This window comes from Chaetodon auriga, chromosome 13 (assembly GCF_051107435.1).
Source record: "Chaetodon auriga isolate fChaAug3 chromosome 13, fChaAug3.hap1, whole genome shotgun sequence".
Lineage (NCBI taxonomy): Eukaryota > Metazoa > Chordata > Actinopteri > Chaetodontiformes > Chaetodontidae > Chaetodon > Chaetodon auriga.
The window spans coordinates 18,076,324-18,092,537 of NC_135086.1; the positions used below are offsets into that span (position 1 = coordinate 18,076,324).

Consider the following 16,214-nt stretch of genomic DNA (forward strand, 5'->3'; position numbering starts at 1 on the left):
ACAACATACAGCATAACCTTTGCTTTGTTGTTGCATCTTGTAATTAAAACATCTTTCTGCGCCCTACAGGAAAGAGACCTTGGCGTTTGTGAACATCCTCTGTCAGACATTGTCATTGCAGGGGAGGCAGCTCATCCGCTCCCCCACACCTTCCACCGCCTCCTTCAGACCATCTCTGACCTCATGATGTCACTTCCTAGTGGCAGCTCACTTCAGCAGATGGCACTTAGGTACGGTTTCCGAATGACAACAACCCACAAACAAACATTTTTAAATTGTTTCACTTCAAATCATACTGACTCATGGGTAATGTCCTCAATCCTAGTATTGTGCATTGTGGTGTTATTGTCAACATTAAGTTGGCCAACAGTAATTTACATCATACTTGGAATTTTCACGATATTGCATATTATGGGAAAGTAACTTCTTGATTTATTCTTCTAGATGCTGGAGTCTCAAGTTCAAGCAGTCTGACCATCAGTTCCTCCACCAGAGCAACGTTTTCCATCACATCAACAATATCTTGTCCAAGTCAGATGATGGAGACAGTGAGGAGAGCTTCAACATCAGTGTGCAGTCAGGCTACGAAGCGATGAGCCAGGCAAGAACACAACCACTTATTTATTTACTTGCACATCAGGTCTGTCTTCTGTTGGTCAGCACAGATTGAACCAACAGTAAGGGTCCCATTGTTTGTTATGCATCTGTGTTTATGACATGCACTAACCTGGCACTGACATATCTGTGTGTGATAACAGGATCTCTGCCTGGTGACCTGTCTGAAGGATCTGACCAGTGTAGTAGATATCAAGACCTCCAGTCGTCCAGCCATGATTGGCAGCCTGACCGATGGCTCAACAGAGACCTTCTGGGAATCTGGAGATGAGGACAAGAACAAAACCAAGAGCATCACCATCAGTTGTGTGAAAGGCATTAATGCCTCCAATGTGTCTGTTCATGTGGACAACTCCAGAGACATCGGGGTAAGGGAGCAACAGTACACCAGGCATTTATGTGTTTGGGGGATAAAATACTGCTTCTTGTATAATAAATGCATAATTAAGGCCATGATGGTAATGATGATGATAATGTATGTATAAGAGCTGTCTGATGGATTTCAGTGAAATACATTTTTCTTCTGTCACATCCACAGAACAAAGTCACATCAGTGACATTCCTATGTGGAAAAGCAATAGAGGACCTCTGCAGAATCAAGCAGGTATATGACCAGTGTAATATGTGAGATGTTCAATGGGTTATTTTCATGGGGGGCACCTTGGTTGATCTTGAATTACAATACAATACAGATTTACATGCACATGTGGCAGAACAGTGTGAACATCCTGATGTCTTTTCATCCAAGGTTGACCTGGACTCGCGTCACATGGGCTGGGTGACAAGTGAGCTTCCTGGAGGGGATCATCTTGTGATCAAGGTGGAACTGAAAGGTCCGGAGAACACCCTGAGGGTGCGCCAGGTGAAGGTCCTCGGTTGGAAAGAGGGCGAGAGCATCAAGATCCTGGGACAGATCTCAGCCAGCATGGCCCAGCAGAAGAACTGTGAAGCTGAGACTCTCCGAGTGTTTCGCCTCATCACCTCACAGGTCTGTCTAACTGCTCCATGCATGCTGCTATTACTTTTCTGTACTGTATGTTTTGCAAATATTCGGTGCAAATTGCTGGAGCCTCTTGGAAATTTTGTCTTGTTTCTACTTTGTTGTGTAAATTTAGGTCTTTGGAAAACTGATCTGTGGAGATGCAGAGCCGACTCCAGAGCAGGAGGAGAAAAACCTACTTTCCTCACCTGAGGGAGAAGACAAGGTCTGTATTGTCACATTATGACAAATGTTCACATTAATTGACTGAAAAATTCATGACCTTCAGCCTAATATCTAACATTTTTTTGTTTTTTCTGAATAGGTGCCATCTGACGCAGACCTTAAAGAGCACATGGTGGGAATCATTTTCAGCAGGAGCAAACTGACCAACCTCCAGAAGCAGGTAAATAGTCAATTCCTCAAACCATTCACCAAGATGAGATGTTACAAACTCAGCCCTCTGATGCCCTCTAATGGGTGTATTTATTACCAGGTGTGTGCGCACATAGTCCAGGCCATTCGTATGGAAGCCACACGGGTGAGGGAGGAGTGGGAGCACGCCATCTCCAGCAAAGAGAACGCCAACTCGCAGCCCAGTGACGATGACGCCTCCTCAGATGCCTACTGCTTTGAGCTCCTGTCCATGGTTCTGGCTCTGAGTGGCTCCAACGTGGGCCGCCAATACCTAGCTCAGCAGCTTACACTCATGCAAGACCTGTTTTCTCTGCTGCACACGGCTTCCCCAAGAGTACAGAGACAGGTGGGCGAGGGCACACGCATCTAGAGATTCAGTCATGTTGCATTTTGGTGTGTAAAGGAGTTTTCTTGTAAACAAACAGATTTATGTTTGCATTGACTGTGGCCTGTTGCTATGTTTCTTGCCACATTACCGCCACTAACTGTCAGTCAGTGGAATAGGATGAAACTGGCAGCAGTAAAATATTTTGTGTTGCCTGTGCACTCGCATGCATGCATGTGTGTCTGTTTGTTCACCAGACTGATCAGATTGATCTGATTTGATAACCTCTAACCGTCATCTCAGGTCACATCACTGCTACGACGCGTCCTTCCAGAGGTCACACCAGTGCGACTTGCCAGCATCATTGGGGTGAAGGCTCTGCCACCAGCAGACATCAGTGACATCATCCACTCCACAGAAAAGGGTGACTGGAACAAGCTCTGCATCCTTGACATGTTCCTGGGCTGCATCGCAAAAGCCCTCACTGTGCAGCTGAAAGCCAAAGGCACCACCATCTCTGGCACTGCCGGCATGGCTGCTGGCAAAGGGGTCACCACTGTCACGCTGCCCATGATCTTCAACTCCAGGTGAGTTAGTTTCTGCCAGGCCTCCAAAATTTGGGATTTTGACAGTTTGTGGTAAGTGGCAGTTACCTTTGATTTTTATGCTTATGCTCCTCTCTGTTATGCACAGCTACATCCGCAGAGGGGAGAGCCACTGGTGGATGAAAGGCTCCACTCCCCCTCAGATAGCAGAGATCATCATAAAGCTGGTCAAAGACATGGCAGCTGTAAGTTCCTATTGTTTCATTCTATCTGTCCTTTTAACTCTCTGTGGGCCTAATTTCATATGGAACCATCTTCATCCTTTCAACTTAAATTTCATGCTTTCATGTATTGTTGCACTGGGAAAAGCACCTCTAAGATGGTCATTTGCCATTTTTAGGGCCACCTGTCAGATTCTTGGTCCAGAGTCACCAAAAATGCAATAGCTGAGACCATCATAGCACTGACCAAAATGGAGGAGGAGCATCGATCTCCTGTGCGCTGTATTGCCACCACGAGGGTAAGGACTGAAATGTCATTGTACTTACAGTACGTGTCTATGTTTGAAAATACTTGATATTAATTAATCATATACTATTTTCCCTTCTGTTCATTAGCTGTGGCTGGCCTTAGCTTCGCTGTGTGTGCTGGACCAGGACCACGTTGACAGGCTGTCCTCTGGTCGCTGGATGGGCAAAGATGGGCAGCAGAAGCAGATGGTGAGAAAGATTTAAAAGGCTAAGAGCTGCACTGTGTGAAAATATCTGACAGATTATCAAAAGAATGACCAATTAATTTCCTCCTCTTCTGTCCACAGCCTATGTGTGACAACCATGATGATGGTGAGACAGCAGCCATCATCCTGTGTAACATGTGTGGAAACCTATGCACTGACTGCGACCGCTTCCTCCACCTGCACCGACGCACACGCTCTCACCAGAGACAGGTTAGCATGGCGATTCTTCCAGTCGTGTTAGCTGCTGATGAGTTGCATAATATGAAGCATTTTATTAAAGGAATATGGGGTAGAATGAGCTTGTGTTAATCTTGCTTTTATGGTTGCTTTCAGGTGTTCAAGGAGGAAGAGGAGGCCATAAAGGTGGATCTCCATGAAGGCTGCGGGAGGACCAAGCTCTTCTGGCTAATGGCTCTGGCTGACTCTAAGACTATGAAGGCTATGGTGGAGTTCAGAGAGCACACAGGTAATAGAGCATACCACTGTGTTTCTCTTGACTGTGACTATATGACTTGGCCCATCACATATATTTCTGCTCTGATGTCTGATGTGTATTTTTTTTTTTTTTTTGTACAGGTAAACCAGCCTCCAGCAGCTCAGATGCCTGCAGGTTCTGTGGTACGAGGAATGGAACAGAGCTGTCTGCAGTGGGCAGTGTCTGCTCAGACCCAGACTGCCAGGTACTTAGCATCAACTATTAGCAAGAAGACTTGCACACTTATTATCTGGCTGTCTAGGACTCAATATGGTTTTTCTCTAAAAATCGAAAGGATGTGATGTTATGAGTGGTTAATGCAAGCTAATTGATTCAGACTGCCTGGGCTGGTGGCTGGTAAATTGGCTAGCTTGCCATCTGCAAATTACTTTATCAGTGAACGTTACGAAGCAACCAGCGCTAGAGCTTTGCAGTGTAGCAAAGTTACAGCTAGCTGGCTCATCTTAGGTAGCTCACTCGCTAACGTCTCTATAGTACAATGGCTAGTACTGTGGCTCCTAAGCCTCACCAGTTTCTCCTGTTGTCTCCCTCAGGAGTACGCTAAACTGGCCTGCAGTAAAACCCATCCTTGTGGACACCCCTGTGGAGGAGTCAAGAATGAGGACAGCTGCCTTCCATGTCTGCATGGCTGCGACAAGAACACTGGCTGTCTGAAACAGGATGCAGATGACATGTGTATGATCTGCTTCACGGAGGCTCTCTCTGCTGCTCCAGCAGTACAGGTAGCTCTAAATGTCAGTTTCCAGCATTAGCTGAAAGAGTTTCTCTTCAAGATTTTCTCATGTAATGTTTCACTGGTTTTTGTGTCTTCAGCTGGACTGCACTCATGTGTTCCACCTTCAGTGTACTCGTCGTGTGCTTGAAAATCGCTGGCTTGGGCCCCGAATCACGTTTGGGTTCATGTTGTGTCCCATTTGTAAGGTAAGATGTTACGTGAGCCTCTCTGATTGAAGAGATTAACCTAGCAACAAAGAGGCAGACTGTGACTGCTGTCTTTTTTGTGACGTGACACTGACACCATCAGAACCCTCTTTTAGACACAGGCTCGTTTGTTTCATTGTTTCCCTCCAGAACAAAATCAATCACTCGGTGATCAAGGACCTGCTTGACCCAATTAAAGAGCTCTATGAGGATGTGAGGAGAAAGGCTCTGATGAGGCTGGAGTATGAGGGGCTACACAAGAGCGAGGCAATAACTACACCAGGAGCACGTTTCCACAACGACCCTGCAGGCTTTGCCATGAACAGATATGCATACTATGTCTGCTACAAGTGCAAGAAGGTACCATATGAACTATAAAGTCATTGTTTTTTCATTTAAATGTCATTTAGGGATTTGAAAATTAATGGTTGGCTGTATTTTCAGGCCTATTTTGGGGGAGAGGCTCGCTGCGATGCAGAGGCAGGACAAGGAGATGACTACGACCCCAGCGAGCTGATCTGTGGAGCGTGCTCAGATGTCTCAAGGGCTCAGGTGGGTGAACCTGGCGTTACTATGACCAGTTTAAAGGAATAGTTTATCATTTTGGAAAATACACTTATTCTTTTTCCTGCTCAGGCATTGTGCTGTGTGGAATAGAGACATGTGATTTCAAACATATATGATTTAAGAAGTTTTAAATAATATGATAATACTGTTTCTTCAACTTGTTCTTTTGCTTTCTTTTTCTTTGTGAATATTAGAGTCTCTGATCACATAAACCATTCATCCATAGATTAAAGTGCAGACCTTCAGTATGTTCCCTTTTCCTTTGTTTTAAGGTGTGTAGTTTTACCAGCATAAATCCTGTCACTGACCACATTTTCTCTTGGTAGCTCAGCATGACAACATGTCATTGGTGGCAAAGGTTGTGAGTTCAAGACCCAGATACAGAATGAACATCTCCAGCCAACTTAGGCCATTGTGCTGTATGAATTAGACACAGGACTTTATTTTTGGTCCAGGCAGCTCTGCTGATGGACCCTCCTGTATTTCTCATTTGTCTTCCTCCTCCTCCTCCTCTTTATTTCATCTTCTCCTTCTTCCTCCTCAAAATGGCCCCGAGTCACTGCTGCACAGCAGCAATAATTCATGTGTATTTTTCACCAGATGTGCTCCAAGCATGGCACAGACTTCCTGGAGTATAAATGCCGGTACTGCTGCTCTGTGGCTGTTTTCTTCTGCTTTGGCACCACACACTTCTGCAACGCCTGCCATGATGACTTCCAGAGGATGACCAGTGTCCCCAAAGAGGAACTCCCCCATTGTCCTGCAGGTGCTTAGCGATTCTGTTGACTGCACTCTTCTGGAAAATGTTCAATTCTTCAGAGTGCACATGGCTGTCAGGAAATACCAGGCAAAAATAACTGTGTGAAAAAAAACTAAGTGACGTGTTGTTTTTGTCCTTTCTGTCACAGGGCCCAAAGGCAAGCAGCTGGAGGGTACCGAGTGCCCTTTGCATGTGGTTCACCCCCCAACGGGGGAGGAGTTTGCACTGGGCTGTGGCGTGTGCAGAAATGCCCACACCTTCTAAACAACAAGACTTTTACTGAAAACCAGTTTGTCTACTGTGATTTCTGGCTGCTGTTGAAGCCCAGCCGTCAAACTCGGCTCTTGCATTGTCAAGTCTCCTGGACACTGGACCAGGTTTCTGCTCTACGTCAAGAGTCCTCAGGTCCGCTCTTCTACCAACATCAGTATCCAAGCTCTGCTACGAACACGAGCTGCGACTCCTTGGGATTCAGAGTAACCTGAATGGGGGGAAAAGAACAATAGAATTTTAAAAAAGAAGAAAAAAAAGAAAATAACTTGTGACGTGTTTGCATGCGGCCGTTGTATCCCCTCGGCTTCTATAGACGTTGCACACCTCCTGATCACTGAAGTGTAACAGATTAAACATTGAATATGAAATAAATTTGCTTAAAGGCAACTGTGGATCAGCGTGGGTTTAAAAAAAAAAAGGAACAGGCGGTATTTCCAGCTTCCTAACTATAAATTTAAAACATTGTTGTATGTAAACTTTTTTTCGTAATCTTGTACAGTATTCTCCACTGTCAAGTGCATCATGGGTTGACGGACAAAAAAAAAAGATAAGTTGGTGGATAAGACTGTTAAGAATATTATGTTTGGGAGGAAAATAGTGTACGATTTATCTAATCTTGTATATAATGATACTATTCAAAATAGCTGTATTCCGAAGTTGCTACTCTTCACTTCAGTTTTGTTTGATATTCTGGGTTATGTTTTGAGCCAGAACTTTTAATGAAGTGCAATACTGGGTGTGCCTCCTATTTTGCAGCTGTTTAACCTATGGAATGTATGTCAATAAAGCCACTGTACATTTTTATACAGTAGACAGTCGTAATTCCCCCTCTTCTAAGTGTGAAATCTCTTCTGTTGTCTGGAAATAAGAAGGAGGAGCCTGGCGCCTGCAGTGAATAAAGCTGGATGTAAATCCTATTTGTAGCTCTGTCAAAAAAAAAAGTACCAAATCCAACAGTAATACAAAAACAAACAAAAAACCTCGCAGTGAGACTGATTACAGCTGAAAGATTTGAGGGGCCAGTCTTCACACCAAATAAAATTGTGCACCTGTAATGCTTTTCCCTAGTAGGAGGCAGGGGGATTGGGGGTCAGGGGAACAGAGTGTGGAAAAAAAAGCAGCTGCTGTTATATAAAAAAAAGCTTAATACTTGTGAATCTGCTCTGTAATATCTGTGGTGGATGGAGTTGAATGGTAATAAACCAGGTTCTCTGTTTCGCAAAGTACACACGTGTCCTTTTTCAATGAGTGGTGACAGATCAGTTAAATTGTCTACTGCTGACCTCTGATTTGTTTATATTGAAGACATGGCGGTAACCGATCTAGCTAAAGACTTCAATGATTCCTGTGTGCATCATTTCTTTAAATAGAAAAATAAAAAGTTTGAAACTCTTGTGCATTTCAGCAGAGACTGGAAAAATATGAGGATGTCTTACTCTGCCTTTTATTTCTTGGTGTCAACCTGCACAACTAGTCAAGTCTCACTGAATGGCAAAAGAAACTGCTGGCCTATAATATCTGTGTGAGGGCAACATGACGCGTGTACTGTCTGCCGTGTAAACGTCCAGGGCTGTGTTTATTGCGGTTTGTCGTTTACATGGTCATACTCATAATATGTACAAACCAAAATTATTTTACAGGTGAATTTCCACAAACAAACCAAATGAATCTTATTTTATTCTAGACACCTATGTCTCATCTTATTCTTCTTAAAGTGAAACGCTTCAGTCGCGTTAGCAAATAACAAGACAAGATATGTGTATATTTTTTGATCATCGGGTGAGTCATCAGTCGAACAGAGACGATCTTTACCAACAGCCATTTCGCATTGCATTTCCCATGGTGCACCGCTGCTGTCACAACAACACTTCGCCATTTCAGGTGTGGGGGGACCGTATCTCCCGCGAAGGAATTGGGTCATCGGAGCGGAGGAGCCAGGTTCTGGCCGTTTCTTCACTGAAAACATCTCTCACCTAAACGGCTGGGTTATTGTTCTCCGATGCGTGTTATTTGGTTGGTGCGAATGAGTTTTTCCAGCGTGGGCCCGGGCTGAAGTGTCACAGCAGTTGTCGGATTTTCCTGCTAAAAGCTAGCCAGCTAGCTGAGTGTAAACAACAAGGTACGATGGGTGGCCAAGCTTGGCTAGCTGTGTTGTGGTTGAATTAGCAAATATCACAGAATGAAATGTGCTGTGGGTCATTCTGTAAATAAAGACTTGAATATTAACCGCATGGGTAAGATACTATTTGGAGGCAGAGTCCTGCCACGAAGTTGCTTTATTGCTACCGTAGATTACAAAGTAATCTCATCCAACGTGAACTCTAGCTAGCTAAGCTAAGCTAGCCGTAAGTTACCTTACATTGTCACAGTAACTTGGCGAGTAAAGTAAACGATTTCATGTTCACTCGATTTAACCTGAGCGTTGTTGCAACTAGGCATGTTGCACCGTGAGCTGTTAATACAGCTTTTAATATCAATATATCGATGGCTACCTGCTTCAGTTTGGCCTCCAGCTAATGTAGCGTAACGTTGGATCATAACAGACACGTTTCTTCTGAAATAAACAATAACGTCACGTTATTAAATAATCGAATACCAAACAACTATTTGTTGAAGTACAGTCAAATACGTGATGCTGCAATATATTACAATGAAAAAGTACAGTAATATATTTATTGTATAGCAGGATATTAGAATCTTAAAGGGTCTGTGTAATCATTTTGTGACATGAAATCTGTAAAACCCATGTCACACAAAAAGTTTTAACTTGTGTAGTGCTGGATCTATGAAGGTTGGGATCAGTCAGGCTATTCAAGTCCCCTGCCAGAATGAGTACGTGTATCTGTTATAGAAAGTGGGAATAGATTGGTGTTTGGAACAAGCATCCCAAAGCTCAGTGACTGTTCTGCTTTGTGCTTCACGTTTTGTCGAGGTTAAACTGAATGGACTTATTAATCAGTATAATTTTATTGTGTTGTTGAATAGCTGTGTGTTGGGCCGTGCTGCCAGGTAACAAGTTTGTCACTGCCATTGCTCAGGATGAAGAGGATGAAAGGAGGAGAGGAGGGCAGCAACGGCTCCTCCAGTAACAGCCCACCAGAGATTTGCAAGAAGGTGCGGAAGCAGACGAGCGAGGAGTCTGAGGTAGTGGCGGCCAGTGGGTCGCCGGCCAGTGACTGGGCACGACTGCCTCAGGAACTGCTGCTACACATCTTCCAGTACCTTCCGCTGCTGGATCGGGCTTATGCCTCTCAGGTGTGCCGCGGGTGGAACCAGGCTTTCCACATGCCCGAGTTGTGGAGATGTTTTGAGTTTGAGCTTAACCAGCCGGCCAGCTCTTACCTGAAAGCCACACATCCAGACCTCATCAAACAGATCATAAAGAGGCACTCCAACCACCTGCAGTATGTCAGCTTCAAGGTAATGGTGTCAAAATATGTTTCCTGATTAACCGTGTAACAGCATTTGGCTAAAACGTTTCTATGTTCCTGAAATGACATTCGAACTTTGTTTGTACTTGGCAGGTGGACAGTAGTACAGAGTCTGCAGAGGCAGCATGTGACATCCTTTCCCAGTTGGTGAATTGCTCACTGAAGACCTTGGGGCTCATCTCTACAGCCAGGCCCAGTTTCATGGAGGTTCCAAAGGTATAATTCACATAAACAAGAGGGGTCTGGGTCTTTATAGTGTTCTGTTCTTCAGTTTTACAAGGAACATCAAAGGAATTTAACTTGCTAGTGTCTTTCCATATTGCTCTTAAAGCTGAGGCAGAGGATGTCAATAATTGGTGAACAGCATAGATTTGTGTTCTCTTCTCATCTGAGGATCGAGCTGAAAAGCAGTATTTGTTCTCATGCATGGCAAAGGACAAGATTGTAATCAATTCCAAGGCCTCCTAAGGGCACAGGATGTTATTTTTAAGCTTTATGTTTTCGTTCTGAGCGCACACTGAGATTCTTACTATGAACTGATGAAAATGATACTGCCCTGGGAAGCTGTCACCAGTCATCATCACTGAAACTTGAAACCTTCACACACACGTCTACAGTCCTTGTGTCCCCACGTTCTCTATATCCGGGTTTTGACGAATTTTGTTTTAAGGTCAACAGAAACTTTGCATACCTAAGAGACATTGTCTGTCGCTACAGGAAGGAAATAATGAAAGTGCTGTGCTTGCCTTTTCTCACTCGTCCTGCGCAGACGTTTATCTCTTTGGTTGCAAAATTATTAGAAACACTTTTCAGTATAATGCAGGACAGTTAAACAGCATCACAAACTACAGGCTCCAAAGTTACTGTAGAGTTAGGTATGCTCCTCTCTAAAGCAGCTGTAACCAAAACTGACTCACAGTTTTTGTTGCAGTGCTGATATATTAGACTACATTAGGTTTAGCTAGGTGTACATAAGTAGTCTGCAGCCAGATAGAGGTCTGTTGTCAGTTGTTCAGCAGGCAGCCTATACTGGAGGAACCCATTGTCCAAATATTTACATTTACTATGTGTTGTAATCCAGGTACAGCTGAGTGTAAGGTGGATCATGCACTGATCACACTAAAGAGTAATTGTTCAGTTAACAGTTGTTGCCCAGTCTGAGGAGGCAGAGAGTGCGACAGCAAGTGCACCCAGACAATGGGTGCAACACCTTGTAGCACTTCATTCTCACCATGTTTAACTTGTTTGCTTCATTTCCAGATCAGACATGTCTCAAATCATATACTGGTCATGAATTACAGGCTGAACGGGCTTGCATGACAAACAGAGTTTCCCTATTTTTAAACTTGCAGTGCATTAACTTGGAAATGCTATAAATGTATTCATCTAAATGTATTAATGTTAGTCTGTTATTGTTTATTATACTTTGATGAACTAGTGAATCTGAGTCACTCGTTTTTGCTTATATCCATGGCACCAATCTTTGTGTATTTTTGTGTGACTAGAACAAAAATGAATGTGACAGTGCACAGTACATGTATGCACCATCATTCTAAATATATATTATTCAGATATCGCCATCAAAAGCTAAGACCTGTGATCTTCTGGTGACTTCTAAAAAGTTCTCTCTGGCTCTGACAGTGTTCTAATTCATAGTGCCGTCTTTGTCCTTCCACAGTCTCATTTCATCTCAGCTCTGACTGTGGTGTTCGTCAACTCCAAATCACTGTCTTCGCTCAAGATTGACGACACCCCAGTGGATGATCCATCACTGAAGGTGCTGGTGGCCAACAACAGTGACACCCTGAAACTGCTGAAGATGAGCAGCTGCCCTCACGTCTCCCCAGCAGGTACAGTGTTTCAGTGCTTGAGCTGAGAGGAAGTAGCCCTGTCATGTTTTTTTTGTATGTTTGTTTTGCTTGGTTTTTATTGTGGTCATTGAATGACATTCAATGCAAAATACTGTCAAGCATTGCCTATGTTTGCCTTTCAGTCAAATGATTCTGACTTCCTTTTTTGAGTCATAAAGCTGTAAGTGTTTCCATTCAGTCAGCGGTTACTTGGAGCCTGTAATTTTCTTGTCTGCCCTCATTCAGTTTTGTGTTTTTGCCGGACGTAGCATGATGTGTTATGAATGTTTTGTGGTTATCCTGTTTCTCTTTCTTGCGCGCATTTTCCTGGAACTGTTTTTAATTTTTAGCTATGATAGTGATTAAACTGCAACTCATCTGGCAAATACATAGTTTTTATTGCTTATGAGCAATGTTCAATGTGTTTTCAGGAGTTCTTTGCCCTTTTTTAGAAAATTATAATTCTGATCTGTCCATATTTGCAGGGATCCTGTGTGTGGCAGACCAGTGTCATGGGCTGAGAGAGCTAGCCCTTAACTACCACCTCTTGAGTGATGAACTCCTGCTGGCCCTCTCCTCAGAGAAACACGTCCACCTGGAACACTTGCGGATCGACGTGGTGAGTGAGAACCCCGGTCAGCACTTCCACACCATCAAGAAGAGCAGCTGGGACGCCATGGTGCGGCACTCACCCAAATTCAACCTGGTCATGTACTTCTTCCTCTATGAGGACGAGTTCGGCCCTTTCTTTAACGAGGAGATCCCTGTCACGCACCTCTACTTTGGTCGCTCGGTCAGTAAGGAGGTCTTGGGCCGCGTTGGCCTTCACTGCCCTCGTCTAGTGGAGCTGGTGGTGTGCGCCAACGGCCTGCGTCCCCTGGACGAGGAGCTGATCCGCATCGCGAAGCACTGCACCCAGCTGTCAGCCATCGGCTTGGGCGAGTGTGAGGTTTCCTGTAGCGCGTTTGTGGAGTTTGTCAAGATGTGTGGCCGGAGGCTTTCCCAGCTGTCCATCATGGAAGAGGTGCTGATTCCAGATCACAAATACACCCTGGATGAGATCCACTGGGAGGTTTCGAAGCACCTGGGCCGTGTCTGGTTCCCAGACATGATGCCGACCTGGTAAAATGAAGCCAAGGAGGCACACAGAGTTCAGTACGTCAAGTTTGTGGTGTGGAAAATTCATCTCCTCCGTGTTTGCATTGAAAAGCCTTTACATGCTCAACTACAGTGGAGTGTTGGGAGTGGTGTGCAGGGCAGGGATGTCAGCACCTGACGGCTATACAATGTTATCATGGCATGCAAATACCACATAGATGTCTGCCTGTTAGCTTCAGAATGGACAGTGGAATCCTGCTTTGCCTAATCTGCAGACAGACCTCAGCAGGCTGGCTTCTTCACATGTTAAACAGTCAGCACACAGACCAGTGCAGGTGGAATTATTTGACAAAAAAGCAATGTTTTTATAACTGCAAGTAGAGTTATATGGACATTGTCACCTGCTTATGATGATCTGTATGAGAAATGTCTGTGTGTGTGTGTGTGTGTGTGAGTGTGAGTGTGAGTGCGCGTGAGTGTGTGTTTTAATGTTTTTTTTAACATTGTGGAGTAATTTGGGAGGATTAGGTGCACAATTGCATGTCGTTACACTACCACTTGGCCTACTTAAATCCTGTCTGAGATAGCAGCTCTACACTAACAAAATATGGCATTGGAGGTTTCCAAATGGCTGCACTTATATGTACATAGTTTGTGACAGAAGGTGTTAGGGGTAGTCAAGGTGGGGTGGGGGATTCACTTAATTTTGCAGTGGCTGGGTCGTACACCTAACTTTAAACTAATTTAAACATAAACAACAGCAGTAGAGTTGACGTAATTCTTTTCCTCCTGGCCATGCATCTAAAGAGAATCTGTGATCGTGGAAAATGCTAGAAGTCGGCCAGGAGAGAAACCGAAATTTGTACAAAGGTCTCCGCCTTTGAGACATGAAGGTGTACAGTCTTGATCGATGTCAGAGATTTTTTATTTTCTCCGGGTTATGCAGACTTTCTTTCTTTGCTGCATCGCACATCAATTGGCTTGACAATGTAATTCCTCCGTTTTGTATCAAGAAGGTTTCTGTACAGTCATAGATTTCGTAAGCACCTTAGATGAACACCAAATGACAGTTAGGACAAGTCCTACTGTCCTAATGAAAGCAAAGAAACAATCTTTATAACGCTCCAATTTTTCTTAGTTGGACCCAGATTTAATGATGATTATTTACACTGTGCTCGGGCTCTGTTGATTCAGACACCAAGGACGGCATATTGAAGTAATACTGAAGAAAGAAATGGAAACAAGTCTATGTAAATATAGATAGTGCACAGAAATGTCTGAATTTGGAGGTAGATATTGGTGAGTATCTAACCTCCGTGATCAGATTGGTTCATAGCGATTCTGTAGGTTAGTCTCTGCGGCTATTAGCTTGCAATGCACGCTGGGAATGCAGAACTCACCATTTGTGTTTCTCAGGTGTATTAAATGATATTTTTTAAAATAGGTTTCATTTATATCTTCTGCTATTTGCCTGTTTAAGCTCTAAACCTGTCGTGAATATCTGCCCTCTTGTTAGCCCGCGTTTGCTCTGCATCGTGTTGCCACACCGTACACACAGGAGAGGAAGCAATATTCATGTTGTCATTACAGACCCTGTCTTTGCAGATACAGCTAGTGCTCCTGTCCAAAACATCCATTCATTTCAGTCGAGAGAGATTTGGCAAGTCAGATGAGTGAAACAAACTTTTTTTCCTTTAAGAAGGAAGTCAAATGCATCTGTATATAAAACGCTGTGTGTTTGATTATTATGAATAGAAATGTACTTATTTCTTTATTCGCCCTCTGTCAGGGTTTGAAGTTTCCTTAACCAACGGCTCGTGTCTTTTATAAAACCGTAGTGCGAGTTATCCTTTGCTAGATGGATCTTTTTCATACTGTAGTCACTAGAGAAGATGAGCTGTGTAATTTATTGATATGGACTTTGCTTTTGTAATGAACTTGTGTTATTCAGTTATGCAGAAGAAGCAATCATCATAACCAGCAAGCTGACCAGCAGGAGATTAGGTTTTTTTGGTTTGGACACTTTCACCTCTGTCACTATGATTTTGTTGCATGCAGGTGGTCCAAAAGAGGGGTTTTGTCTTAAACTTTCTGGCAGGACAGTGGCACTAAAATCTGGCCTGGCTGTCTCCCTCCATCATTACCAGAGTCCTTCAGCCATCTTTGAGATTTCAGAAATGAAAATGTGAAGGTTAGTTTTACATCAGGAGAAAACTAACTGGGAAGAAAAGATTGTAAAAAATCAGCAGAAACAGCTAGAAGCTTGACCAAACCATGAGAAATTGCTCAAAATCAAACATAAATTGACAAAATGTGTATTTTCATAAAAAAGCTTAAGTTATGTGGTGAAAAAACCTTTGGACGACACTGCATGTCAACAGGATCTGTAGATATCCAGATTTAGAGTTTTTTTTTTTCCCCCCAGACTTCATCCCTGTTGATCACGTCATCTTAGACATAGCACAGACTAAAACTGTCACATTTCATGCAGGAAGTGCAAACGCTTCTTCTCACTATTAGATTGAACTAACATCATCTACTGACAGTCTTGGTCTCTTATCACTGAACTTGATTCCTGTGCTTATAGCCTGTGCTCATGTACATCAGCATCTCACTGGTGCAGCAACATATCTCCTGGTTATGTTTCAGAATTTGTGCAGTGCATCAAACGGTTGCAGTGACAGCAGCTCCAAAGTGAAGGTTGTGTCTCAATACTCTACTGGTTTTAATTATCTTCCTGTTGTGTTTTTTGGAAAATTCAGCTGGTAAATCCATCGATTTGAACCTCATTTGTTGAGAGAGTCCTCCAGTAAGTTCTGTTAGGAGTAAACTGGTGTTGACAGTACTGTCCTTTAGTTCTGCTTCTGTATGGCAAATGCTTTGTCTACTTTGCTTTACTGGTCACCTGTCTTGAAATAAAAATGATTGTTTTAGACATGTGATCCTATACCAGTAATAAAAATTTGTGAATGTACTCTTTGCATGTGTCATTTCATCATTTCCAAACACATACTCTCACCTGTTACCAATGAACCTGCTTACCTGTGGAATGCTCCAAACAGGTGTTTTTGGAGCCCTCTTGCAGCCCCCAGATCATCATGATAAGGTGCCCTCTCTGGTGGCCCAATGTGAAAGGAAACATGATGCAGCCCCCCACCCATATGTTGCTCTTTAAGAGGAGACAACGTGATGCTTCAAGGA

The 16,214-nt window shown here is 43.5% G+C and overlaps 2 protein-coding genes across 16 annotated transcripts in view; both read left to right on the plus strand.

The window, feature by feature from the left end:
- Window positions 1-7,860, plus strand: part of mycbp2 (MYC binding protein 2) — a 56,480-nt gene extending 48,620 nt beyond the window's left edge. For all 15 annotated transcript variants that reach the window (XM_076746818.1, XM_076746820.1, XM_076746825.1 and 12 more), the window contains 21 exons: window positions 70-230; window positions 445-601; window positions 759-983; window positions 1,154-1,219; window positions 1,364-1,603; window positions 1,731-1,820; window positions 1,920-2,000; window positions 2,091-2,357; window positions 2,640-2,923; window positions 3,030-3,126; window positions 3,282-3,401; window positions 3,499-3,600; window positions 3,699-3,827; window positions 3,951-4,083; window positions 4,194-4,297; window positions 4,647-4,835; window positions 4,927-5,034; window positions 5,185-5,394; window positions 5,479-5,586; window positions 6,202-6,367; window positions 6,510-7,860. In XM_076746818.1, coding sequence (XP_076602933.1) covers window positions 70-230; window positions 445-601; window positions 759-983; window positions 1,154-1,219; window positions 1,364-1,603; window positions 1,731-1,820; window positions 1,920-2,000; window positions 2,091-2,357; window positions 2,640-2,923; window positions 3,030-3,126; window positions 3,282-3,401; window positions 3,499-3,600; window positions 3,699-3,827; window positions 3,951-4,083; window positions 4,194-4,297; window positions 4,647-4,835; window positions 4,927-5,034; window positions 5,185-5,394; window positions 5,479-5,586; window positions 6,202-6,367; window positions 6,510-6,625 — 3,153 coding nt within the window. In that variant the 3' untranslated portion in view covers window positions 6,626-7,860. The remainder of the gene's footprint in view (window positions 1-69; window positions 231-444; window positions 602-758; window positions 984-1,153; window positions 1,220-1,363; window positions 1,604-1,730; window positions 1,821-1,919; window positions 2,001-2,090; window positions 2,358-2,639; window positions 2,924-3,029; window positions 3,127-3,281; window positions 3,402-3,498; window positions 3,601-3,698; window positions 3,828-3,950; window positions 4,084-4,193; window positions 4,298-4,646; window positions 4,836-4,926; window positions 5,035-5,184; window positions 5,395-5,478; window positions 5,587-6,201; window positions 6,368-6,509) is intronic.
- Window positions 7,861-8,492: 632 nt separating this feature from the next.
- Window positions 8,493-15,987, plus strand: fbxl3a (F-box and leucine-rich repeat protein 3a). The gene is made up of 5 exons (XM_076746766.1): window positions 8,493-8,753; window positions 9,673-10,054; window positions 10,159-10,281; window positions 11,744-11,915; window positions 12,401-15,987. Exons 2-5 carry the CDS (start codon window positions 9,674-9,676, stop codon window positions 13,039-13,041), a joined length of 1,317 nt encoding a protein of 438 aa, XP_076602881.1. The 5' UTR covers window positions 8,493-8,753; window position 9,673; the 3' UTR covers window positions 13,042-15,987.
- Window positions 15,988-16,214: the final 227 nt, after the last annotated feature.

Coding starts and splice junctions, on each gene's coding strand:
- fbxl3a (XM_076746766.1), top strand. CDS start 9,674: ATGAAGAGGATGAAAGGAGGAGAGGAGGGCAGCAACGGCTCCTCCAGT. Junction 10,055..10,158: donor TGCAGTATGTCAGCTTCAAG/GTAATGGTGTCA, acceptor TGTACTTGGCAG/GTGGACAGTAGTACAGAGTC. Junction 11,916..12,400: donor CCCTCACGTCTCCCCAGCAG/GTACAGTGTTTC, acceptor CCATATTTGCAG/GGATCCTGTGTGTGGCAGAC.